General features: G+C 48.2%; 1 protein-coding gene across 8 annotated transcripts in view; it reads left to right on the top strand.

Annotated features, from left to right (window-relative positions):
• The first annotated feature begins 418 nt into the window (after positions 1-418).
• The window catches only part of tdrd3 (tudor domain containing 3), a 44,043-nt gene continuing 18,491 nt past the window's right edge, over positions 419-25,970 (top strand). For 7 of the 8 annotated variants that reach the window (XM_055908005.1, XM_055908004.1, XM_055908003.1 and 4 more), the window contains exons 1-10: positions 419-637; positions 1,298-1,382; positions 2,801-2,866; positions 7,205-7,365; positions 10,083-10,224; positions 13,803-13,874; positions 17,112-17,261; positions 18,473-18,703; positions 20,471-20,642; positions 24,504-24,653. In XM_055908005.1, the coding sequence (XP_055763980.1) occupies positions 600-637; positions 1,298-1,382; positions 2,801-2,866; positions 7,205-7,365; positions 10,083-10,224; positions 13,803-13,874; positions 17,112-17,261; positions 18,473-18,703; positions 20,471-20,642; positions 24,504-24,653 (1,267 nt within the window). In that variant the 5' untranslated portion in view covers positions 419-599. Of the gene's footprint in view, positions 638-1,297; positions 1,383-2,800; positions 2,867-7,204; positions 7,366-7,397; positions 7,571-10,082; positions 10,225-13,802; positions 13,875-17,111; positions 17,262-18,472; positions 18,704-20,470; positions 20,643-24,503; positions 24,654-25,970 lie in introns of those variants that run through there. The other variant, XM_055908010.1, reaches the window with a different exon arrangement.

Genomic DNA, 25,970 nt, shown 5'->3' with positions numbered 1-25,970 from the left:
GGGATCTGAACATACCTTTCATTGTAAAGGCCTAGCTGTTAGACTTCCTAAACTAGGCAATGCGAGGTGTTCGCCTAAATTATGCAGAAGAACGTTGTAGCTCATTCTGGGTACAGACTGACCCGGGACTCAACCCCAGGCCTCTTCGCACAGTCAGTGACCATAGACATTAAAACCAGTCGCTGACAGTGCCAAGAGAGTTTCTTCATTTGCTTGTGCTCATGACCGTTCTAAGAGTGTATGCCTGGTCTGCAGTTGCAAGGGGGGAAAACAATTTTGAAATTGAAACATTGAACCTAATATTATTCCATTTCACGGAGTGTGGTAGATCATTGGATTGATAAAGCACGGTACATGTAGGGATTTTATTTGCCACTGGGGCTGCTGTGTTTGTCCCTTCCCTCTTTGCCGCCAAGTACCAGATTCAACTTTGACGTCTCGCCCAACGAGAGGTCATTTGTTTTAGTCGGCAAACGCTAAAATATCCGGCTAAACTCATTGATTATCGGATTAATTTTTAAAGATAAAACAATGGATAATCCACAAATGAAATAGTTCATCGACTATATTTGCATTTGATACTTTATTTTTTAAAGAAAATGGCTGAAATCAACTTAGCCCTCACCAAAGAAGGCTGGTGGGTAGCTTGTGGCTAAGGTGTTAGCTAGCTAGCTAGATCACACGTTCACTTTGCTAGCATAGCTTTGGCTTTTCTATTTAACGTTAGATAAATTAACACCTAATGTTAGATTTAGGATCTCACATACTATGATTCCTGTGATAATGTAGCTTAAATATTTGTACGCCAGATATGTAATACCATAGCTAGTTACACATATCTGGCGTACGAACTGATAACAGTAGCTAATAATGATTATTTTGGCAGTTGATGTTGCGAAGTGTGTCATTTGTCTAGCAAATTGCTGTCAATTATTTTAGCATGTATAGCTTTGGTACGCTAACTAACAAGGCCATGTATGCTCATTTGAAGCTAAGTAGCTAAATAGCTAGCTACCTAAGTAAACAACTCCGTGACCACCGGTGTAAGGTTAGCTAGCTCTACATTACTGTAGCTAGGTAGCTATTAATATATCTTCAAAGTTGATCTGCTAGTCAGTTGTTAGCTACGTTAGTTAAGTACACTCGAGTGATATGCGAGTTGGCTGGCTAGCTAGCTTTTGAATTTCAATGTGTTTGTTCACTGTAGTTATCTGGAGTGTTGTTTAACCACAGTAACGTTACATAGGTTACGCCATTGAAATGTGAGCCCTTTCTTTTGGTTTACCTTCCTACACAGGTACCTTACAGACGAAGGAATAGAGGAGTTGAAACGCACTTCTGAGAAACCCTCAGCTAATTACATTATTCGCATTGCACTTAATGTAAGTAGCTAGTATTCTCTCTTCTAGTATACAGGAAAAACGTTTTCCCTTCACCCCTGTAGATGTACATTTAACTGTCTCCTGGGGTTTGAGTAGAAAATAGACTTTTTGTCAAGTGCTTACAGTCGACCTCATTTCAAAATCAATCAAGCTTACAAAACAGATTCCTCTACATTGCTTTGAAAATTGCTTATTGCATGTTTTGCAGGTGTGTCAGTAAACCAAAGTCACCCTAATATGGCTGCATTCCAATTCCCCACCCTTGTTTGTACTTGCACACTCCCACAGTCCCTCCAGCCAATGCTTACGACAATCTAGTCTGAATAATCAGGCTCTAATACATACTATACACAATTGGTATATACAGCCTGAGACATTTGTGTGCACAATGTTGTAAATGGTCCTTTACAAGCCAGAATGTTGATTAAAATCGCATGTAAGCTCACTCTACCGGTTGTTTGTGTGGTTTGTCCCTTTCCGCTGCTCTAAATTTGAGACAAAATATCCACAGGCAGGTCTTGTTTACCTGACATTGTAGAGAGCCGGTGGGTATGTGGTTTGGTACTGAGGTAAAGTGAGTTTTATATTGGATATTTGGATTTCTATCTTCAAAAAAAGATTCAGAATAGACCATTTTCATTGTCATGGCATACTTGGTTCAATAGCTGTTGACAGAATATACCATTTTCATTGTCATGGCATGCTTGGTTCAATAGCTGTTGACAGAATATTCCATTTTCATGTTATGCTTGGTTCAATAGCTGTTGACAGAATATACCATTTTCATTGTCATGGTATGCTTGGTTCAATAGATATTGACAGAATTTACCATTTTCATGGTATGCTTAGTTCAATAGATATTGACAGAATATACCATTTTCATGTTATGCTTGGTTCGATAGCTGTTGACAGAATTTACAATTTTCATTGTCATGGCATACTTGGTTCAATAGCTATTGACCAGAGAGTCTGGGCTTTGAGCACTCTTAAAAAGTCACTTAAACAAGGCCTTCCTGTGGATATTTTGTCTCAAATTTAGAGCAGAGGAAAGGGACAAACGGGGACAGTAAGTTAAAATGTGATTGTATTAAACATTCTGGCTTGTAAGGAACATTTGCACACGTCTGGCTGTCTATACCGATTTAATTGTAAATTATAGCCTGACTAATCAGACTAACACCAATCCAATAGTTTGTGAAATCCATGACTGGAAGTGTACTCATGCCCACTTTGGGAGACGTGTGGAGAATCAGGATTCAGGCAATATTTACCAGTGCTTTGAAAAAAAACAGGTTTCTCTACATTGCTTTCAATTATGCTTCTCAAGGTTTACAGGTAAACTCATTGTCAGCTTAATATGTTGGTTGGGCAAGTATTGCTTAACCCCCCCCCCCCTGTCTCTTTGGCTATCTCTACAGAGTGACCTGAGGCCTATTGGCAGGAAGTTTCTTCCTGCGGACATCAACAGTGGCCGGGTGGAGAAGGTGAGGCGTTGTGTGTGTATTAGCACAGATATGTGTACGCCAAAGGGTCAGAGAAACTGTCAAAGATCCTGTCATAATGATTCAATACAGAACAAAAACAAAGTTAGAACCAACAGGATAACAGTGTAATAGTCAGTGGATGGAGGTTAGTCAAGCTAGACTGCTATGGTGAGTGACCATGCTGAAGACCCATGGCAATTTAGAAAGCTAATTCCTAGGCTTTTATCTCAGTGGGCTGTATATCTCAGCCTTGAAAACAACATGCACCTGACCCGGGTTTGATACCCTGTTGGTTACACTATCCTGTGAACGTTTCAGTAATACATAAATGCGCTACTTCCAAAGGCCACTAGATGTCTCTGTCACACCAGCTTTAAAATGCCTTCATTCCTTCCTTCAGCCATGGGGAGTTGCACTGAGTTCAACAGAGAAAATGCCACAGATGATGACGAGGTAGATAATTAATGAATTAATTTGTATGTGAGCAAATAACCCATGGTACTCCTAAAGCTCAGAGAGCTAATAACCCACGGTCCTTCTAAAGCTCAGAGAGCTAATAACCCACGGTCCTCCTAAAGCTCAGAGAGCTAATAACCCACGGTCCTCCTAAAGCTCAGAGAGCTAATAACCCACGGTCCTAAAGCTCAGAGAGATAATAACCCACGGTCCTCCTAAAGCTCAGAGAGTTTATTACCCACGGTCCTAAAGCTCAGAGAGTTTATTACCCACGGTCCTAAAGCTCAGAGAGTTTATTACCCACGGTCCTAAAGCTCAGAGAGTTTATTACCCACGGTCCTAAAGCTCAGAGAGTTTATTACCCACGGTCCTAAAGTTCAGAGAGCTAATAACCCACGGTCCTCCTAAAGCTCAGAGAGCTAATAACCCACGGTCCTCCTAAAGCTCAGAGAGCTTATTACCTACGGTCCTAAAGCTCAGAGAGCTAATAACCCACGGTCCTCCTAAAGCTCAGAGAGCTTATTACCTACGGTCCTAAAGCTCAGAGAGCTTATTACCCACGGTCCTTCTAAGGCTCAGAGAGCTAATAACCCACGGTCCTTCTAAAGCTCAGAGAGCTAATAACCCACGGTCCTTCTAAAGCTCAGAGAGCTAATAACCCACGGTCCTCATAAAGCTCAGAGAGCTTATAACCCACGGTCCTTCTAAGGCTCAGAGAGCTAATAACCCACGGTCCTCCTAAAGCTCAGAGAGCAAATAACCCACGGTCCTCCTAAAGCTCAGAGAGCTAATAACCCACGGTCCTCATAAAGCTCAGAGAGCTAATAACCCACGGTCCTTCTAAAGCTCAGAGAGCGAATAACCCACGGTCCTCCTAAAGCTCAGAGAGCTAATAACCCACGGTCCTTCTAAAGCTCAGAGAGCTAATAACCCACGGTCCTTCTAAAGCTCAGAGAGCTAATAACCCACGGTCCTTCTAAAGCTCAGAGAGCTAATAACCCACGGTCCTCCTAAAGCTCAGAGAGCTTATTACCCACGGTCCTCCTAAAGCTCAGAGAGCTTATTACCCACGGTCCTCCTAAAGCTCAGAGAGCTTATTCACGGTCCTCCTAAGGCTCAGAGAGCTAATAACCCACGGTCCTCCTAAGGCTCAGAGAGCTAATAACCCACGGTCCTTCTAAAGCTCAGAGAGCTTATTACCCACGGTCCTCCTAAAGCTCAGAGAGCTAATAACCCACGGTCCTCCTAAAGCTCAGAGAGCTTATTACCCACGGTCCTCCTAAAGCTCAGAGAGCTAATAACCCACGGTCCTCCTAAAGCTCAGAGAGCTAATAACCCACGGTCCTTCTAAAGCTCAGAGAGCTAATAACCCACGGTCCTCCTAAGGCTCAGAGAGCTAATAACCCACGGTCCTTCTAAGGCTCAGAGAGCTAATAACCCACGGTCCTCCTAAAGCTCAGAGAGCTTATTACCCACGGTCCTCCTAAAGCTCAGAGAGCTAATAACCCACGGTCCTCCTAAGGCTCAGAGAGCTTATTACCCACGGTCCTCCTAAAGCTCAGAGAGCTTATTACCCACGGTCCTCCTAAAGCTCAGAGAGCTTATTACCCACGGTCCTTCTAAGGCTCAGAGTAAGATATTGCACTCCTTTCAGGTAAGTACAACTCCCACTCTGCATTAGTCTAACAGGGAACGCGCCATCAATACTGGTAAATCAGAATTTCTCAGTCTGCATTGAGTTATTTATTTATTGTTGCCTGGCTCTTTTCCCAGAGTAGGTTATCACTAGACTGCAATTAATATGTACTGCATTTACAAAGAGGTGATTGAATATGCCGTAGAATGCCAGCTCTTGGAGCTCAGATACACTATTTTAATTGGAACGTGTAAATGTCAGTTGAATGTGTAAACTTCAGTTTTTCACAATTCCTGACATTTAATCATCACAAAAATTCCCTGTCTTAGGTCAGTTAGGATCACCACTTTATTTTAAGAATGTAAAATGTCAGAATAATAGTAGAGAGAATGATTTATTTCAGCTTTTATTTCTTTCATCACATTCCCAGTGGGTCAGAAGTTAACATACACTCAATTAGTATTTGGTAGCATTGCCTTTTAAATTGTTTAACTTGGGTCAAACGTTTCAGGTAGCCTTCCACAAGCTTCCCACAATAAGTTGGGTGAATTTTGGCCCATTCCTCCTGACAGAGCTGGTGTAACTGAGTCAGGTTTGTAGGCCTCCTTGCTCGCACACGCTTTTTCAGTTCTGCCCACAGATTTTCTATATGATTGAGGTCAGGCTTTGTGATGGCCACTCCAATACCTTGACTTCGTTGTCCTTAAGCCATTTTGCCACAACTTTGGAAATATGCTTGGGGTCATTGTCCATTTGGAAGACCCATTTGCGACCAAGCTTCAACTTCTTGACTGATGTCTTGAGATGTTGCTTCAATATATTCACATAATTTTCCCTCCTCATGATGCCATCTATTTTGTGAAGTGCACCAGTCCCTCCTGCAGCAAAGCACCCCCACAACATGATGCTGCCACCCCCGTGCTTCACGGTTGGGATGCAAGCCTCCCCCTTTTTCCGCCAAACATAACGATGGTCATTATGGCCAAACAGTTCTATTTTTGTTTCATCAGACCAGAGGACATTTCTCCAAAAAGCACGATCTTTGTCCCCATGTGCAGTTGCAAACCGTAGTCTGTCTTTTTTTATGGCGGTTTTGGAGCAGTGGCTTCTTCCTTGCTGAGCGGCCTTTCAGGTTATGTCGATATAGGACTTGTTTTACTGTGGATATAGATACTTTTGTACCTGTTTCCTCCAGCATCTTCACAAGGTCCTTTGCTGTTGTTCTGGGACTGATTTACACATTTCGCACCAAAGTATGTTCATCTCTAGGAGACAGAACGCGTCTCCTTCCTGAGCTGTATGACGGCTGCATGGTCCCATGGTGTTTATACTTGTGTACTATTGTTTGTACAGATGAACGTGGTATCTTTAGGTGTTTGGAAATTGCTCCCAAGGACGAACCAGACTTGTGGAGGTCCACAAATTTTTTTCTGAGGTCTTGGCTGATTTCTTTTGATTTTTCCATGATGTCAAGCAAAGAGGCACTGAGTTTGAAGGTAGGCCTTGAAATACATCCACAGGTACACCTCCAATTGACTCAAATGATGTCAATTAGCCTATCAGAAGCTTCTAAAGCCATGCCATCATTTTCTGGAATTTTCCAAGCTGTTTAAAGGCACAGTCAACTTAGTGTATGTAAACTTCTGACCCACTGGAATTGTGATACAGTGAATTATAATTGAAATAATCTGTCTGTAAACAAATGTTGGAAAAATTGCTTGTGTCATGCACAAAGTAGATGTCCTAACTGACTTGCCAAAACTATAGTTTGTTAAACAAGACATGTGTGGAGTGGTTGAAAAAACAAGTTTTAATGACTCCAACCTAAGTGTACGTAAACTTCCGACTTCAACTGTAAAAGCAGTAAGGTCAATTTGAGCGAGGAGACGGCGAGGGTAGCGCAATTCAATAAACTTTATTCATCCCAGAGGAGCAGTTATTGAAGCCGGGACCATCTGCTGAGGTTGTTTACCAGTTAGTGCTTTACAAGGCCGATGTCTTTACTGCAACAAACCCTGGCATTAGGACACACCGTAGCAAAAAAAATGTTTTGCAACTTTAAAAACAAAACGCTACATTTCTTATTGGACAAGTTCAGGTCCCCTCTCTGCGTTGGTCTGTTTGGTGCCTCATGAATACGGACCCTAACTCACGCTCTGGCTGTAAAAAACGTTTTTTTTGCGACAGTGTGCCCTAATTAACAGGACCGCTGTGTTTCATCTCGCCCTACCCGTTCCCACCCTCAGTTGGAGGGTCCGTGTGTGCTGCAGATTCAAAAGGTGAGGAACGTGTCGGCTCCCAAGGACAACGAGGAGTCTCAGGGAGCCCCCAGGATGCTGCGCCTGCAGATGACAGACGGACACACGAACGCTGTGGGCCTGGAGTTCAAACACCTGTCCCAGATCAGGTAGAGAACCACTACTAGTTCAAACACCTGTCCCAGATCAGGTAGAGAACCACTACTAGTTCAAACACCTGTCCCAGATCAGGTAGAGAACCACTACTAGTTCAAACACCTGTCCCAGATCAGGTAGAGAACCACTACTAGTTCAAACACCTGTCCCAGATCAGGTAGAGAACCACTACTAGTTCAAACACCTGTCCCAGATCAGGTAGAGAACCACTACTAATCTGTTTGATTGATCAGCTACTTTAAACACCAGGCTAATCTGTTTGATTGATCAGGTAGAGATCAGCTACTTTAAACACCAGGCTAATCTGTCTGATTGACCAGCTACTTTAAACACCAGGCTAATCTGTCTGATTGACCAGCTACTTTAAACACCAGGCTAATCTGTTTGATTGATCAGGTAGAGAATCACCTCCTGTTGACTATATAGACTGATGCTGCTTCACTCCTGTCTACACATCACCTCCTGTTGACTATATAGACTGATGCTGCTTCACTCCTGTCTACAAATCACCTCCTGTTGACTATATAGACTGATGCTGCTTCACTCCTGTCTACACATCACCTCCTGTTGACTATATAGACTGATGCTGCTTCACTCCTGTCTACCAATCAGTCAGTATCGTAGCTAGATCCTAATTTTCAACCAAAATACTCGTCTTACTTTTGGAATGGAAGCACAGACAGAGATGTTGGTGACTTTCTGAACTTCCTCAGTCTCCCTCCCTCCCTCCCTCCCTCCCTCCCTCCCTCCCTCCCTCCCTCCCTCCCTCCCTCCCTCCCTCCCTCCCTCCCTCCCTCCCTCCCTCCCTCCCCCGGTCTCCATCTCTCTCGCTTTCTTCTCCTCCTTCTCAATTTCCACTCGTCAGTGGCTGATCCGCTACCAATCCGTTTCCTTAATTACAACTCCATCCAAGCAGCGTCCGCGGCGACGGCTGCCGTGGCTACCAGCCAGCCCTTACAGGTGGAGTGGCTGGAGAGGAGCGCTGTGTCCCACACGGTTCCCTATTATCTATGGACTCTGGTCCCAAAAAATGCAGTGCACTACAAAGGGAATAGGGTCCCATTTGGGACGGAGAGGAGAGCTTGCCCAGAATCTATCCATGAGGAGAGAACAGTACAACCCTTTTATAATGACAACACTAACTAGTGTCTGTTCTGTTGATATCAGCTAGCTCTGATAGTGGAGAGAGGGAGAAAGAGAGGGAGAGAGGGAGAGAGGGGAGAGAGAGAGAGAGAGGGAGAGAGAGAGAGAGAGGGAGAGAGGGAGAGAGGGAGAGAGGGAGAGAGGGAGAGAGAGAGAGAGAGAGAGAGAGGGGGAGAGAGAGAGAGAGGGGGAGAGAGAGAGAGAGGGGGAGAGAGAGAGAGAGGGGGAGAGAGAGAGAGGGGGAGAGAGAGAGGGAGGGGGAGAGAGAGGGGGAGGGGGAGAGTGAGAGAGAGGGGGAGAGTGAGAGAGAGGGAGGGAGGGAGGGAGAGGGAGAGAGGTTAGTTTGTAACGGCTTACAGCTCCGTTCCACAGTGTCATTATGAGGCAGTACCCTGAGAGAGGACCCTGCTCCAGCTAGCACCAAGTTGTCCCAAATGGCAACCTATTCCCTATGTAGTGCACTACTATTTGCCCTATTGGGGGGGGGCTCTTGTCAAACATGATGCCCTATATAGGTGGATAGGCTGCCGTTTGAGACCTACTGGGCCGTTGGGTTGGAAGTGAAATCCCTAATTGCTGCATCAGCAGCTGGACATCCCTCTAAGTCCCTGTGTTTTTTTAATGAGAGGACTAGGGACTGAATTCCAAATGGCACCTTATTCCCTATGGGCCCTTGGTCAAAAGTAGTGCACTACATAGGGAATAGGATCACGTTTGGGACGCGGGGCCGGGGGCTCAGAGCTGGTGGTGATCAGAACAGGGCTGTTAATTTAAAATGAGAACGGCCTGAACCGGGGATGGGATTATTCCTAGGGTGTGTCCCAATTTGGCCCCCTATTCCCTATATAGTGCACTACTTTTGACCACAGGCCGTGCCCTATCCAGACCACTTTTCAAAATGACACAACTGTGTTTCGATAGGGTGCTATTTTAGGACACAATCCCTCGTCCCGCTCGTCTCACCATCCTACTGCAACACAGCGGGTCATTCAGAAGAGTGGTCGGACAGGACAGAGAGGGGGAGAGGTTTGTGGGTAACGTAAGCTAAGCTGTTCTTTTGGCATGGCTCGCCCCGTTGGACAGTAGCCATCACAGGCATAGCTGGCTGGATGAAGAGTTTTAGGAGGGAAAATGAATCGTGATGATTTGTGTTTTTCTTTTCTAATTAAAGCTGGGGCCCCCCCCCCCAAAAAAAACTGCTTTCATATCAATACAACTGTTTGTTCTGTCTGTTGTTTGTGACGTTGTTACAGAGATAGAAATCTATTGTTTATCCATCTCCTGTGTTTATTTTTTGTCCTATCCAATATTAGGTTAACATATGACCTGCCCTTCCATTCCATTGCTGTAGCCAATCTGTATTAAATGCAACTGTAAACATATTCCATGTAAACCTATTATAATCAATCTCCTTGTTTGTTTGTTTTGGCATTGGTTTAAGCTTCCTTAACCGCTTAATTGATTTGATCTCCTTAGAGCTCTCCATATAATACAAAATGGGTTCTCTATGGAGCTGTCCTCTGGCCTCCCTAATTCACCCCCCCCTGTGTTTTATTACATTTTATAGCCTGAACACCCCTCCAGGAACCAAGGTGAAGGTCCTTGGTACGGTCCAGGTGAAGAATGGCATTCTGCTTCTGGACGACTCCAAGATCTCCGTCCTCGGAGGGGAGGTCGATCACATGATGGAGAAATGGGAACTGCAAAGGGTGAGGAAGAGGAGGCGTTTTTTTACCCTTCTTTTTACAGCAGACTGTCTCTGTGAGTGTGTTCCAAACAGTACCCTATTCCCTACGTAGGGCATGCACTTCAGAAGTAGTGCACTAGACTCTTTATACTTTATAGGGAATAGAGAGCCGTCACCTCAAATGGTAGTTTATTACGCTGTTACTGGACAGCTGTTCGTCCTGTCTGGTTCAACGGACCATGAAAAAGGATGTCCTAAAGGGCATACTAAAGGGCATACTAAAGGGCATACTAAAGGGCGCTCTAAAGGGCATACTAAAGGGCGTACTAAAGGGCGTACTAAAGGGCATACTAAAGGGCATACTAAAGGGCTTACTAAAGGGCGTACTAAAGGGCTTACTAAAGGGCATACTAAAGGGCATACTAAAGGGCTTACTAAAGGGCGTACTAAAGGGCGTACTAAAGGGCATACTAAAGGGCATACTAAAGGGCTTACTAAAGGGCTTACTAAAGGGCATACTAAAGGGCATACTAAAGGGCGTACTAAAGGGCATACTAAAGGGCATACTAAAGGGCATACTAAAGGGCATACTAAAGGGCGTTCTAAAGGGCATACTAAAGGGCATACTAAAGGGCGCTCTAAAGGGCATACTAAAGGGCATACTAAAGGGCATACTAAAGGGCATACTAAAGGGCTTACTAAAGGGCGTACTAAAGGGCGTACTAAAGGGCGTACTAAAGGGCGTACTAAAGGGCGTACTAAAGGGCGTACTAAAGGGCGTACTAAAGGGCGTACTAAAGGGCGTACTAAAGGGCGTACTAAAGGGCGTACTAAAGGGCGTACTAAAGGGCGTACTAAAGGGCGTACTAAAGGGCGTACTAAAGGGCGTACTAAAGGGCGTACTAAAGGGCGTACTAAAGGGCGTACTAAAGGGCGTACTAAAGGGCGTACTAAAGGGCGTACTAAAGGGCATACTAAAGGGTGCTCTAAAGGGCATACTAAAGGGCGTACTAAAGGGCGTACTAAAGGGCGTACTAAAGGGCATACTAAAGGGCGTACTAAAGGGCGTACTAAAGGGCGTACTAAAGGGCGTACTAAAGGGCGTACTAAAGGGCGTACTAAAGGGCGTACTAAAGGGCGTACTAAAGGGCGTACTAAAGGGCGTACTAAAGGGCGTACTAAAGGGCGTACTAAAGGGCGTACTAAAGGGCGTACTAAAGGGCGTACTAAAGGGCGTACTAAAGGGCGTTCTAAAGGGCGTACTAAAGGGCGTACTAAAGGGCGTACTAAAGGGCGTACTAAAGGGCGTACTAAAGGGCGTACTAAAGGGCGTACTAAAGGGCGTACTAAAGGGCGTACTAAAGGGCGTACTAAAGGGCGTACTAAAGGGCGTACTAAAGGGCGTACTAAAGGGCGTACTAAAGGGCGTACTAAAGGGCGTACTAAAGGGCGTACTAAAGGGCGTACTAAAGGGCGCACTAAAGGGCATACTAAAGGGCATACTAAAGGGCATACTAAAGGGCGCACTAAAGGGCATACTAAAGGGCATACTAAAGGGCATACTAAAGGGCATACTAAAGGGCGTACTAAAGGGCGTACTGAATTACACAACATATACACATCTAATTACACAACATATACACACACATCTAATTACACAACATATACACACACATCTAATTACACAACATATACACACACATCTAATTACACAACATATACACACACATCTAATTACACAACATATACACATCTAATTACACAACATATACACATCTAATTACACAACATATACACACACATCTAATTACACAACATATACACACACATCTAATTACACAACATATACACACACATCTAATTACACAACATATACACACACATCTAATTACACAACATATACACACACATCTAATTACACAACATATATACACACATCTAATTACACAACATATACACACACATCTAATTACACAACATATACACATCTAATTACACAACATATACACACACATCTAATTACACAACATATACACACACATCTAATTACACAACATATACACACACATCTAATTACACAACATATACACACACATCTAATTACACAACATATACACACACATCTAATTACACAACATATACACACACATCTAATTACACAACATATATACACACATCTAATTACACAACATATACACACACATCTAATTACACAACATATACACACACATCTAATTACACAACATATACACACACATCTAATTGCACAACATATACACACACATCTAATTACACAACATATATACACACATCTAATTACACAACATATACACACACATCTAATTACACAACATATACACACACATCTAATTACACAACATATACACACACATCTAATTACACAACATATACACACACATCTAATTACACAACATATATACACACATCTAATTACACAACATATATACACACATCTAATTACACAACATATACACACACATCTAATTACACAACATATACACACACATCTAATTACACAACATATACACACACATCTAATTACACAACATATACACATCTAATTACACAACATATACACATCTAATTACACAACATATACACATCTAATTACACAACATATACACACACATCTAATTACACAACATATACACACACATCTAATTACACAACATATACACACACATCTAATTACACAACATATACACACACATCTAATTACACAACATATACACACACATCTAATTACACAACATATACACACACATCTAATTACACAACATATACACACACATCTAATTACACAACATATACACACACATCTAATTACACAACATATACACACACATCTAATTACACAACATATACACACGCATCTAATTACACAACATATACACACACATCTAATTACACAACATATACACACACATCTAATTACACAACATATACACATCTAATTACACAACATATACACATCTAATTACACAACATATACACACACATCTAATTACACAACATATACACACACATCTAATTACACAACATATACACACACATCTAATTACACAACATATACACACACATCTAATTACACAACATATACACACACATCTAATTACACAACATATACACACACATCTAATTACACAACATATACACACACATCTAATTACACAACATATACACACACATCTAATTACACAACATATACACACACATCTAATTACACAACATATACACACACATCTAATTACACAACATATACACACACATCTAATTACACAACATATACACACACATCTAATTACACAACATATACACACACATCTGATTACACAACATATACACACACACCTAATTACACAACATATACACACACATCTAATTACACAACATATACACACACATCTAATTACACAACATATACACACACATGTACCCAATACACACACAGCTAATTTCACATCTAATTACACAACATTTACCTAATACACACAAGTCTAATTATAGGAATGGAATTAAGAATGTATAAATATATGTACTAACGGGCTAAATTCCCCTCTTCTCCCCTTTGACCTCCAGAGCTTGGCCAAACACAGCAGGAGTAACATCGGAAGAGAAGGTGGAGCCCCTCCCTTTGTGCCCTTCGGACAGGTATGACCTGCCAATATTTAACTAGTTCCACACACAGCCAATCAGACAGATTCTATCTCTGTTGACTAACCAATCAGACTGATTCGCTCTCTGTTGACTAACCAATCAGACTGATTCTCTCTCTGTTGACTAACCAATCAGACTGATTCTCTCTCTGTTGACTAACCAATCAGACTGATTCTCTCTCCGTTGACTAACCAATCAGACTGATTCTCTCTCTGTTGACTAACCAATCAGACTGATTCTCTCTTTGTTGACTAACCAATCAGACTGATTCTCTCTCCGTTGACTAACCAATCAGACTGATTCTCTCTCTGTTGACTAACCAATCAGACTGATTCTCTCTCCGTTGACTAACCAATCAGACTGATTCTCTCTCTGTTGACTAACCAATCAGAGTGATTCTCTCTCCGTTGACTAACCAATCAGACTGATTCTCTCTCTGTTGACTAACCAATCAGACTGATTCTCTCTCCGTTGACTAACCAATCAGAGTGATTCTCTCTCTGTTGCCTAACCAATCAGACTGATTCTCTCTCCGTTGACTAACCAATCAGACGGATTCTCTCTCTGTTGACTAACCAATCAGAGTGATTCTCTCTCCGTTGACTAACCAATCAGACTGATTCTCTCTCTGTTGACTAACCAATCAGACTGATTCTCTCTCTGTTGACTAACCAATCAGACTGATTCTCTCTCTGTTGCCTAACCAATCAGACTGATTCTCTCTCTGTTGACTAACCAATCAGAGTGATTCTCTCTCTGTTGACTAACCAATCAGACTGATTCTCTCTCTGTTGACTAACCAATCAGACTGATTCTCTCTCTGTTGCCTAACCAATCAGACTGATTCTCTCTCTGTTGACTAACCAATCAGACTGATTCTCTCTCTGTTGACTAACCAATCAGACTGATTCTCTCTCCGTTGACTAACCAATCAGACTGATTCTCTCTCTGTTGACTAACCAATCAGACTGATTCTCTCTCTGTTGCCTAACCAATCAGACTGATTCTCTCTCTGTTGACTAACCAATCAGACTGATTCTCTCTTTGTTGACTAACCAATCAGACTGATTTTCTCTCCGTTGACTAACCAATCAGACTGATTCTCTCTCTGTTGACTAACCAATCAGAGTGATTCTCTCTCCGTTGACTAACCAATCAGACTGATTCTCTCTCTGTTGACTAACCAATCAGACTGATTCTCTCTCCGTTGACTAACCAATCAGACTGATTCTCTCTCTGTTGACTAACCAATCAGACTGATTCTCTCTCCGTTGACTAACCAATCAGACTGATTCTCTCTCTGTTGACTAACCAATCAGAGTGATTCTCTCTCCGTTGACTAACCAATCAGACTGATTCTCTCTCTGTTGACTAACCAATCAGACTGATTCTCTCTCCGTTGACTAACCAATCAGACTGATTCTCTCTCTGTTGCCTATCCAATCAGACTGATTCTCTCTCCGTTGACTAACCAATCAGACTGATTCTCTCTCTGTTGACTAACCAATCGGAGTGATTCTCTCTCCGTTGACTAACCAATCAGACTGATTCTCTCTCTGTTGACTAACCAATCAGACTGATTCTCTCTCCGTTTACTAACCAATCAGAGTGATTCTCTCTCTGTTGCCTAACCAATCAGACTGATTCTCTCTCTGTTGACTAACCAATCAGAGTGATTCTCTCTCTGTTGACTAACCAATCAGACTGATTCTCTCTCCGTTGACTAACCAATCAGACTGATTCCCTCTCTGTTGACTAACCAATCAGACTGATTCTCTCTCTGTTGCCTAACCAATCAGACTGATTCTCTCTCTGTTGACTAACCAATCAGACTGATTCTCTCTCTGTTGACTAACCAATCAGACTGATTCTCTCTCTGTTGCCTAACCAATCAGACTGATTCTCTCTCCGTTGACTAACCAATCAGACTGATTCTCTCTCCGTTGACTAACCAATCAGACTGATTCTCTCTCTGTTGACTAACCAATCAGACTGATTCTCTCTTTGTTGACTAACCAATCAGACTGATTCTCTCTCCGTTGACTAACCAATCAGACTGATTCTCTCTTTGTTGACTAACCAATCAGACTGATTCTCTCTCCGTTGACTAACCAATCAGAGTGATTCTCTCTCTGTTGCCTAACCAATCAGACTGATTCTCTCTCTGTTGACTAACCAATCAGAGTGATTCTCTCTCTGTTGACTAACCAATCAGACTGATTCTCTCTCTGTTGACTAACCAATCAGACTGATTCTCTCTCTGTTGACTAACCAATCAGACTGATTCTCTCTCTGTTGACTAACCAATCAGACTGATTCTCTCTCTGTTGACTAACCAATCAGACTGATTCTCTCTCCGTTGACTAACCAATCAGACTGATTCTCTCTCTGTTGACTAACCAATCAGACTGATTCTCTCTCTGTTGACTAACCAATCAGACTGATTCTCTCTCTGTTGACTAACCAATCAGACTGATTCTCTCTCTGTTGACTAACCAATCAGACTGATTCTCTCTCTGTTGACTAACCAATCAGACTGATTCTCTCTCCGTTGACTAACCAATCAGACTGATTCTCTCTCTGTTGACTAACCAATCAGACTGATTCTCTCTCTGTTGCCTAACCAATCAGACTGATTCTCTCTCTGTTGACTAACCAATCAGACTGATTCTCTCTTTGTTGACTAACCAATCAGACTGATTTTCTCTCCGTTGACTAACCAATCAGACTGATTCTCTCTCTGTTGACTAACCAATCAGAGTGATTCTCTCTCCGTTGACTAACCAATCAGACTGATTCTCTCTCTGTTGACTAACCAATCAGACTGATTCTCTCTCTGTTGCCTAACCAATCAGACTGATTCTCTCTCTGTTGACTAACCAATCAGACTGATTCTCTCTCTGTTGACTAACCAATCAGACTGATTCTCTCTCTGTTGCCTAACCAATCAGACTGATTCTCTCTCCGTTGACTAACCAATCAGACTGATTCTCTCTCTGTTGACTAACCAATCAGACTGATTCTCTCTTTGTTGACTAACCAATCAGACTGATTCTCTCTCCGTTGACTAACCAATCAGACTGATTCTCTCTTTGTTGACTAACCAATCAGACTGATTCTCTCTCCGTTGACTAACCAATCAGACTGATTCTCTCTCCGTTGACTAACCAATCAGACTGATTCTCTCTCTGTTGACTAACCAATCAGACTGATTCTCTCTGGGCTCCTCAGAAGTGTGTAAGGAATGAGGAAGTGGACTCCAGAGAGCTGGACACCAGGAAGACTCTGGTCAGCACCAGTGTGGTGAAAACAGCTGACGAGAACGAAGAGTTTGAGAAGCAGAGGCTAGCAGCCATCGCCGAGGTCGCCAAGAACAAAGAGGTGTGTGTGGTTTTATCCCTGTTGTCTTAGCTACAGTAACTGGATCACACATGTCTGTTAGACTCTGTCCGTGTCCCACTGTGTCTGTTAGACTCTGTCCGTGTCCCACTGTGTCTGTTAGACTCTGTCCGTGTCCCACTGTGTCTGTTAGACTCTGTCCGTGTCCCACTGTGTCTGTTAGACTCTGTCCGTGTCCCACTGTGTCTGTTAGACTCTGTCCGTGTCCCACTGTGTCTGTTAGACTCTGTCCGTGTCCCACTGTGTCTGTTAGACTCTGTCCGTGTCCCACTGTGTCTGTTAGACTCTGTCCGTGTCCCCACTGTGTCTGTTAGACTCTGTCCGTGTCCCACTGTGTCTGTTAGACTCTGTCCGTGTCCCACTGTGTCTGTTAGACTCTGTCCGTGTCCCACTGTGTCTGTTAGACTCTGTCCGTGTCCCACTGTGTCTGTTAGACTCTGTCCGTGTCCACTGTGTCTGTAGACTCTGTCCGTGTCCCACTGTGTCTGTTAGACTCTGTCCGTGTCCCACTGTGTCTGTTAGACTCTGTCCGTGTCCCACTGTGTCTGTTAGACTCTGTCCGTGTCCCACTGTGTCTGTTAGACTCTGTCCGTGTCCCACTGTGTCTGTTAGACTCTGTCCGTGTCCCACTGTGTCTGTTAGACTCTGTCCGTGTCCCACTGTGTCTGTTAGACTCTGTCCGTGTCCCACTGTGTCTGTTAGACTCTGTCCGTGTCCCACTGTGTCTGTTAGACTCTGTCCGTGTCCCACTGTGTCTGTTAGACTCTGTCCGTGTCCCACTGTGTCTGTTAGACTCTGTCCGTGTCCCACTGTGTCTGTTAGACTCTGTCCGTGTCCCACTGTGTCTGTTAGACTCTGTCCGTGTCCCACTGTGTCTGTTAGACTCTGTCCGTGTCCCACTGTGTCTGTTAGACTCTGTCCGTGTCCCACTGTGTCTGTTAGACTCTGTCCGTGTCCCACTGTGTCTGTTAGACTCTGTCCGTGTCCCACTGTGTCTGTTAGACTCTGTCCGTGTCCCACTGTGTCTGTTAGACTCTGTCCGTGTCCCACTTTGTGAGTTGGTACTGTTTCTACTGGCTGGTTGTGTATTAAGGACCAGTTTCCCAGACACAGATTAGGTCTAGATTCACCATAGTCCAGGAAGAGACTTTTTCTGTCTGCCGGGGAAACCAATCTCTTGACCTCTTCTGAAGGGAACTCGGACGTTTGGCGGCGGAGGCAATGCCGGGGGAAACCTCGGTAATCCAGGCAGCCGGGACAGCTACCGACGAGGAGACCGAGGAGACAGGGACTCGTACCGGCAGAGACGAGAGGAGAGGACGGAGAGGACAGAGGAGTCCAGCCGACCAGAAGGAAACTACAGAGAGCTCGGGAGTTACCGGGAACAACCAAACTACCGGGAACTAGGAAATTACCGCGAGCTGGTGAGGGCTTTGACCTTTTGACCCAGTGTTTCCCTTAGCTCTGTATAGGCGGGTGGGTCTCTACCCCTCTGTCTAAAAGCCCCCCCCCCTCGCTCCTTTCAGTTTTAATTGAAGATGTTTGAGGTCTTTGTGGTCAGGAGAATAATTCTGGGAAAATATGCCTTGGCTCTCTGGTTTTGGGCTTGACCTGTCTACCCGTCACAACAACAACAAGTCAATTTAATTCATTTGTTTAATCTAGGTTCCTGGTTTGCAGTAAAAATGTCTCTGATTTGGAGGAGGGGGGATAGATGGAGGGGGGAGGATAGATGGAGGGGGGAGGATAGATGGAGGGGGGAGGGAGGGGAGAGGAGGGGGGAGGAGGGTGGGGACAGGAGAGGTGGAGGGGGGAGGGTAACAGATTAAGGAGATAATCTGAGGAGTCTCAATAGAATAGAAAGGCTGTTAATCTGGAGCAGACTACAGCTTCATTAACCCCCCCCTATTTGAACTCCCCCCTCTCTCTCTCTGGTCTTCATTATCCCCCCCCCCCCCCATTTGAACTTCCCTCTCTCTCTCTGGTCTGGAGCAGACTACAGCAGAAGTGATGATCAACTGTGGATGTATTTTTATAGGGTTAATGAAGACCAGAGAGAGAGGGGAGTTCAAATGGGGGGGTTAAGGATGACCAGAGAGAGAGGGAAGTTCAAATGGGGGGGGGGTGGGGTTAATGATGACCAGAGAGAGAGGGAAGTTCAAATGGGGGGGGGGGTTAATGATGACCAGAGAGAGGGAAGTTCAAATGGGGGGGGGGGGGGGGGGTTAATGAAGACCAGAGAGAGAGAGGGGAGTTCAAATGGAGGGGGGGGAGGGGTTAATGAAGACCAGAGCACATTGTTACAACACTGTATATAGACATAATATGACATTTGAAGTGTCTTTGTTATTTTGGAATTTAGGAGAGGTGATGCACTTCTCAATTCAATTCAAGGGGCTTTATTGTCATGGGAAACATATGTTAACGTTGCCAAAGCAAGTGAAGTAGATAATATACAAAAGTGAAATAAATTATTCATTATTTATCTCTGCTACTATCCTCCCCCCTCATCCCATCCCTCCATCCTCCCTCATCCCATCCCTCCATCCTCCCTCCCATCCCTCCATCCTCCCTCTCATCCCTCCATCCTCCATCCCATCCCCCATCCTCCATCCTCCCTCCCATCCCTCCATCCTCCCTCATCCCCCCTCCCATCCCTCCATCCTCCCTCATCCCATCTCTCCATCCCTCCTTCCCCTCTCCCATTTCTCCATCCCCCCCTCCCATCCTCCCATCCCTCCCTCCATCCCCCCTCCCATCCCTCCCTCCATCCCCCCCTCCCATCCCTCCCTCCATCCCATCCCCTCATCCCTCCTTCCCATCTCTCCATCCTCCTTCCCCCCTCCCATCCCTCCATCCCCCCCTCCCACCCCCCCTCCCATCCCTCCCTCCATCCCCCCCTCCCATCCCTCCCTCCATCCCCCCCTCCCATCCCCCCTCCCATCCCTCCCTCCATCCCATCCCTCCATCCCCCCCTCCCATCCCCCCCTCCCATCCCCCCTCCCACCCCCCCTCCCATCCCTCCCTCCATCCCTCCCTCCATCCCCCCCTCCCATCCCTCCCTCCATCCCCCCCTCCCATCCCCCCTCCCATCCCTCCCTCCCTCCATCCCATCCATCCCCCCCTCCCATCCCCCCTCCCATCCCTCCCTCCCTCCATCCCATCCCCCCCCCCCCCCCCCCCCCCTCTAGGTGGATGAGCGGGCCCTCAGGGACATTATGGAGATGGGGTTTGATAAGGAGGATGCTCGTCAGGCCCTGATGGACAACAACAACAACATGGAGGTGGCTCTCAACAGTCTACTGACGGGGACCTTCAAACCCCCCCCACCCCCCGAGGAACCCAGCAGACCCCCCCCCAGAGGTAAGCCCTGTTCCCCCCTCCCACCCAGAGGTAAGCCCTGTTCCCCCCTCCCACACACCCAGAGGTAAGCCCTGTTCCCCCCTCCCACACACCCAGAGGTAAGCCCCCCTCCCCCCTCCCACACACCCAGAGGTAAGCCCCCCTCCCCCCTCCCACACACCCAGAGGTAAGCCCCCCTCCCCCCTCCCACACACCCAGAGGTAAGCCCCCCTCCCCCCTCCCACACACCCAGAGGTAAGCCCCCCTCCCCCCTCCCACACACCCAGAGGTAAGCCCCCCTCCCCCCTCCCACACACCCAGAGGTAAGCCCCCCTCCCCACACACCCAGAGGTAAGCCCTCCTCCCCCCACACCCAGAGGTAAGCCCTCCTCCCCCCACACCCAGAGGTAAGCCCTCCTCCCCCCACACCCAGAGGTAAGCCCCTCCTCCCCCCACACCCAGAGGTAAGCCCCCCCCCCACCCTCACCCAGAGGTAAGCCCCCCTCCCCCCACACCCAGAGGTAAGCCCCCCTCCCCCCACACCCAGAGGTAAGCCCCCCTCCCCCCTCCCACACACCCAGAGGTAAGCCCTCCTCCCCCCCACACCCAGAGGTAAGCCCCCCTCCCCCCTCCCCCCACACCCAGAGGTAAGCCCCCCTCCCCCCACCCCCCACACCCAGAGGTAAGCCCCCCACCCCCCACACCCACACCCAGAGGTAAGCCCCCCACCCCCCACACCCAGAGGTAAGCCCCCCACCCCCCACACCCAGAGGTAAGCCCCCCACCCCCCACACCCAGAGGTAAGCCCCCCACACCCAGAGGTAAGCCCCCCACCCCCCCACACCCAGAGGTAAGCCCCCCACCCCCACACCCAGAGGTAAGCCCCCCACCCCCCACACCCAGAGGTAAGCCCCCCACCCCCCACACCCAGAGGTAAGCCCCCCACACCCAGAGGTAAGCCCCCCACACCCAGAGGTAAGCCCCCCACACCCAGAGGTAAGCCCCCCACACCCAGAGGTAAGCCCCCCACACCCAGAGGTAAGCCCCCCACACCCAGAGGTAAGCCCCCCACACCCAGAGGTAAGCCCCCCACACCCAGAGGTAAGCCCCCCACACCCAGAGGTAAGCCCCCCACACCCAGAGGTAAGCCCCCCACACCCAGAGGTAAGCCCCCCACACCCAGAGGTAAGCCCCCCACACCCAGAGGTAAGCCCCCCACACCCAGAGGTAAGCCCCCCACACCCAGAGGTAAGCCCCCCACACCCAGAGGTAAGCCCCCCACACCCAGAGGTAAGCCCCCCACACCCAGAGGTAAGCCCCCCACACCCAGAGGTAAGCCCCCCACACCCAGAGGTAAGCCCCCCACACCCAGAGGTAAGCCCCCCACACCCAGAGGTAAGCCCCCCACACCCAGAGGTAAGCCCCCCACACCCAGAGGTAAGCCCCCCACACCCAGAGGTAAGCCCCCCACACCCAGAGGTAAGCCCCCCACACCCAGAGGTAAGCCCCCCACACCCAGAGGTAAGCCCCCCACACCCAGAGGTAAGCCCCCCACACCCAGAGGTAAGCCCCCCACACCCAGAGGTAAGCCCCCCACACCCAGAGGTAAGCCCCCCACACCCAGAGGTAAGCCCCCCACACCCAGAGGTAAGCCCCCCACACCCAGAGGTAAGCCCCCCACACCCAGAGGTAAGCCCCCCACACCCAGAGGTAAGCCCCCCACACCCAGAGGTAAGCCCCCCACACCCAGAGGTAAGCCCCCCACACCCAGAGGTAAGCCCCCCACACCCAGAGGTAAGCCCCCCACACCCAGAGGTAAGCCCCCCACACCCAGAGGTAAGCCCCCCACACCCAGAGGTAAGCCCCCCACACCCAGAGGTAAGCCCCCCACACCCAGAGGTAAGCCCCCCACACCCAGAGGTAAGCCCCCCACACCCAGAGGTAAGCCCCCCACACCCAGAGGTAAGCCCCCCACACCCAGAGGTAAGCCCCCCACACCCAGAGGTAAGCCCCCCACACCCAGAGGTAAGCCCCCCACACCCAGAGGTAAGCCCCCCACACCCAGAGGTAAGCCCCCCACACCCAGAGGTAAGCCCCCCACACCCAGAGGTAAGCCCCCCACACCCAGAGGTAAGCCCCCCACACCCAGAGGTAAGCCCCCCACACCCAGAGGTAAGCCCCCCACCCCCCACACCCAGAGGTAAGCCCCCCACCCCCCACACCCAGAGGTAAGCCCCCCACCCCCCACACCCAGAGGTAAGCCCCCCACCCCCCACACCCAGAGGTAAGCCCCCCACCCCCCACACCCAGAGGTAAGCCCCCCACCCCCCACACCCAGAGGTAAGCCCCCCACCCCCCACACCCAGAGGTAAGCCCCCCACCCCCCACACCCAGAGGTAAGCCCCCCACCCCCCACACCCAGAGGTAAGCCCCCCTCCCCCCACACCCAGAGGTAAGCCCCCCTCCCCCCACACCCAGAGGTAAGCCCCCCTCCCCCCACACCCAGAGGTAAGCCCCCCTCCCCCCACACCCAGAGGTAAGCCCCCCTCCCCCCACACCCAGAGGTAAGCCCCCCTCCCCCCACACCCAGAGGTAAGCCCACCTCCCCCCACACCCAGAGGTAAGCCCACCTCCCCCCACCCCCCACACCCAGAGGTAAGCCCCCCTCCCCCCACCCCCCACACCCAGAGGTAAGCCCCCCTCCCCCCACCCCCCACACCCAGAGGTAAGCCCCCCTCCCCCCACCCTCCCACCCAGAGGTAAGCCCCCCTCCCCCCACCCTCCCACCCAGAGGTAAGCCCCCCTCCCCCCACCCTCCCACCCAGAGGTAAGCCCCCCTCCCCCCACCCTCCCACCCAGAGGTAAGCCCCGTTCTCCCCTCCCCCACCCAGAGGTAAGCCCCCCCCCCCCCCCCACCCAGAGGTAAGCCCTGTTCCCATCCCCCCCACCCAGAGGTAAGCCCTGTTCCCCCTCCCCCACCCAGAGGTAAGCCCTGTTCCCATCCCCCCCACCCAGAGGTAAGCCCTGTTCCCATCCCCCCCACCCAGAGGTAAGCCCTGTTCCCCCTCCCCCACCCAGAGGTAAGCCCTGTTCCCATCCCCCCCACCCAGAGGTAAGCCCTGTTCCCCCTCCCCCACCCAGAGGTAAGCCCTGTTCTCCCACCCCCCCCACCCAGAGGTAAGCCCTGTTCCCATCCCCCCCACCCAGAGGTAAGCCCTGTTCCCATCCCCCCCACCCAGAGGTAAGCCCTGTTCCCATCCCCCCCACCCAGAGGTAAGCCCTGTTCCCATCCCCCCCACCCAGAGGTAAGCCCTGTTCCCATCCCCCCCACCCAGAGGTAAGCCCTGTTCCCATCCCCCCCACCCAGAGGTAAGCCCTGTTCCCATCCCCCCCACCCAGAGGTAAGCCCTGTTCCCATCCCCCCCACCCAGAGGTAAGCCCTGTTCCCCCTCCCCCACCCAGAGGTAAGCCCTGTTCCCCCTCCCCCACCCAGAGGTAAGCCCTGTTCCCATCCCCCCCACCCAGAGGTAAGCCCTGTTCCCATCCCCCCCACCTAGAGGTAAGCCCTGTTCCCATCCCCCCCACCCAGAGGTAAGCCCTGTTCCCCCTCCCCCACCCAGAGGTAAGCCCTGTTCCCATCCCCCCCACCCAGAGGTAAGCCCTGTTCCCCCTCCCCCACCCAGAGGTAATCCCTGTTCCCCCTCCCCCACCCAGAGGTAAGCCCTGTTCCCCCCTCCCACCCAGAGGTAAGCCCTGTTGCCATCCCCCCCACCCAGAGGTAAGCCCCTCCCTGAAGAGATGCTGAAACACATGGACTACGTAATAACTATAGAATCCCATTGATAATGTGACTTTTCTGCTGCGTCTGTTTCCTCCATGCAGCAGACAGAGGAAGGGGTCGTGGCCGGGGTCGGGGTCGGTCCAGTAGGTTTGGGGGTGAGGATGAGGAGGAGGGAGCAGGAGGAAGACCGTCAGGACCCAGCACTCTGTTTGACTTCCTGGAATCCAAGATGGGGAGCTTCTCCATACAAGGTACAGTTAGGGGTCCTGTCCTTTACCAATAGTCTTCTCCCTACAAGGTACAGTTAGGGGTCCTGTCCTTTACCAATAGTCTTCTCCCTACAAGGTACAGTTAGGGGTCCTGTCCTTCCTTTACCAATAGTCTTCTCCCTACAAGGTACAGTTAGGGGTCCTGTCCTTCCTTTACCAATAGTCTTCTCCCTACAAGGTACAGTTAGGGGTCCTGTCCTTCTTTTACCAATAGTCTTCTCCCTACAAGGTACAGTTAGGGGTCCTGTCCTTCCTTTACCAATAGTCTTCTCCCTACAAGGTACAGTTAGGGGTCCTGTCCTTCCTTTACCAATAGTCTTCTCCCTACAAGGTACAGTTAGGGGTCCTGTCCTTCCTTTACCAATAGTCTTCTCCCTACAAGGTACAGTTAGGGGTCCTGTCCTTCTTTTACCAATAGTCTTCTCCCTACAAGGTACAGTTAGGGGTCCTGTCCTTCCTTTACCAATAGTCTTCTCCCTACAAGGTACAGTTAGGGGTCCTGTCCTTTACCAATAGTCTTCTCCCTACAAGGTACAGTTAGGGGTCCTGTCCTGTCCTTTACCAATAGTCTTCTCCCTACAAGGTACAGTTAGGGGTCCTGTCCTTCCTTTACCAATAGTCTTCTCCCTACAAGGTACAGTTAGGGGTCCTGTCCTTCCTTTACCAATAGTCTTCTCCCTACAAGGTACAGTTAGGGGTCCTGTCCTTCCTTTACCAATAGTCTTCTCCCTACAAGGTACAGTTAGGGGTCCTGTCCTTCTTTTACCAATAGTCTTCTCCCTACAAGGTACAGTTAGGGGTCCTGTCCTTCCTTTACCAATAGTCTTCTCCCTACAAGGTACAGTTAGGGGTCCTGTCCTTTACCAATAGTCTTCTCCCTACAAGGTACAGTTAGGGGTCCTGTCCTTCCTTTACCAATAGTCTTCTCCCTACAAGGTACAGTTAGGGGTCCTGTCCTTCCTTTACCAATAGTCTTCTCCCTACAAGGTACAGTTAGGGGTCCTGTCCTTCCTTTACCAATAGTCTTCTCCCTACAAGGTACAGTTAGGGGTCCTGTCCTGTCCTTTACCAATAGTCTTCTCCCTACAAGGTACAGTTAGGGGTCCTGTCCTGTCCTTTACCAATAGTCTTCTCCCTACAAGGTACAGTTAGGGGTCCTGTCCTTCTTTTACCAATAGTCTTCATCAGGGTTTTTGGCTACAGTTGAAACGTGTTGGTTAATAACAATAAAGAAATGTCTTTACTTCACTTTGCTCCTGAATTCATGCACCTTGGTCGGTGAGAGAGGTTGCAGCAGGG

Source organism: Salvelinus fontinalis, chromosome 41 (genome assembly GCF_029448725.1).
Source record: "Salvelinus fontinalis isolate EN_2023a chromosome 41, ASM2944872v1, whole genome shotgun sequence".
Taxonomy (NCBI): domain Eukaryota; kingdom Metazoa; phylum Chordata; class Actinopteri; order Salmoniformes; family Salmonidae; genus Salvelinus; species Salvelinus fontinalis.
Note: the sequence above shows the minus strand (reverse complement) of the source record. Positions and strands in the feature narration are given on the sequence as shown.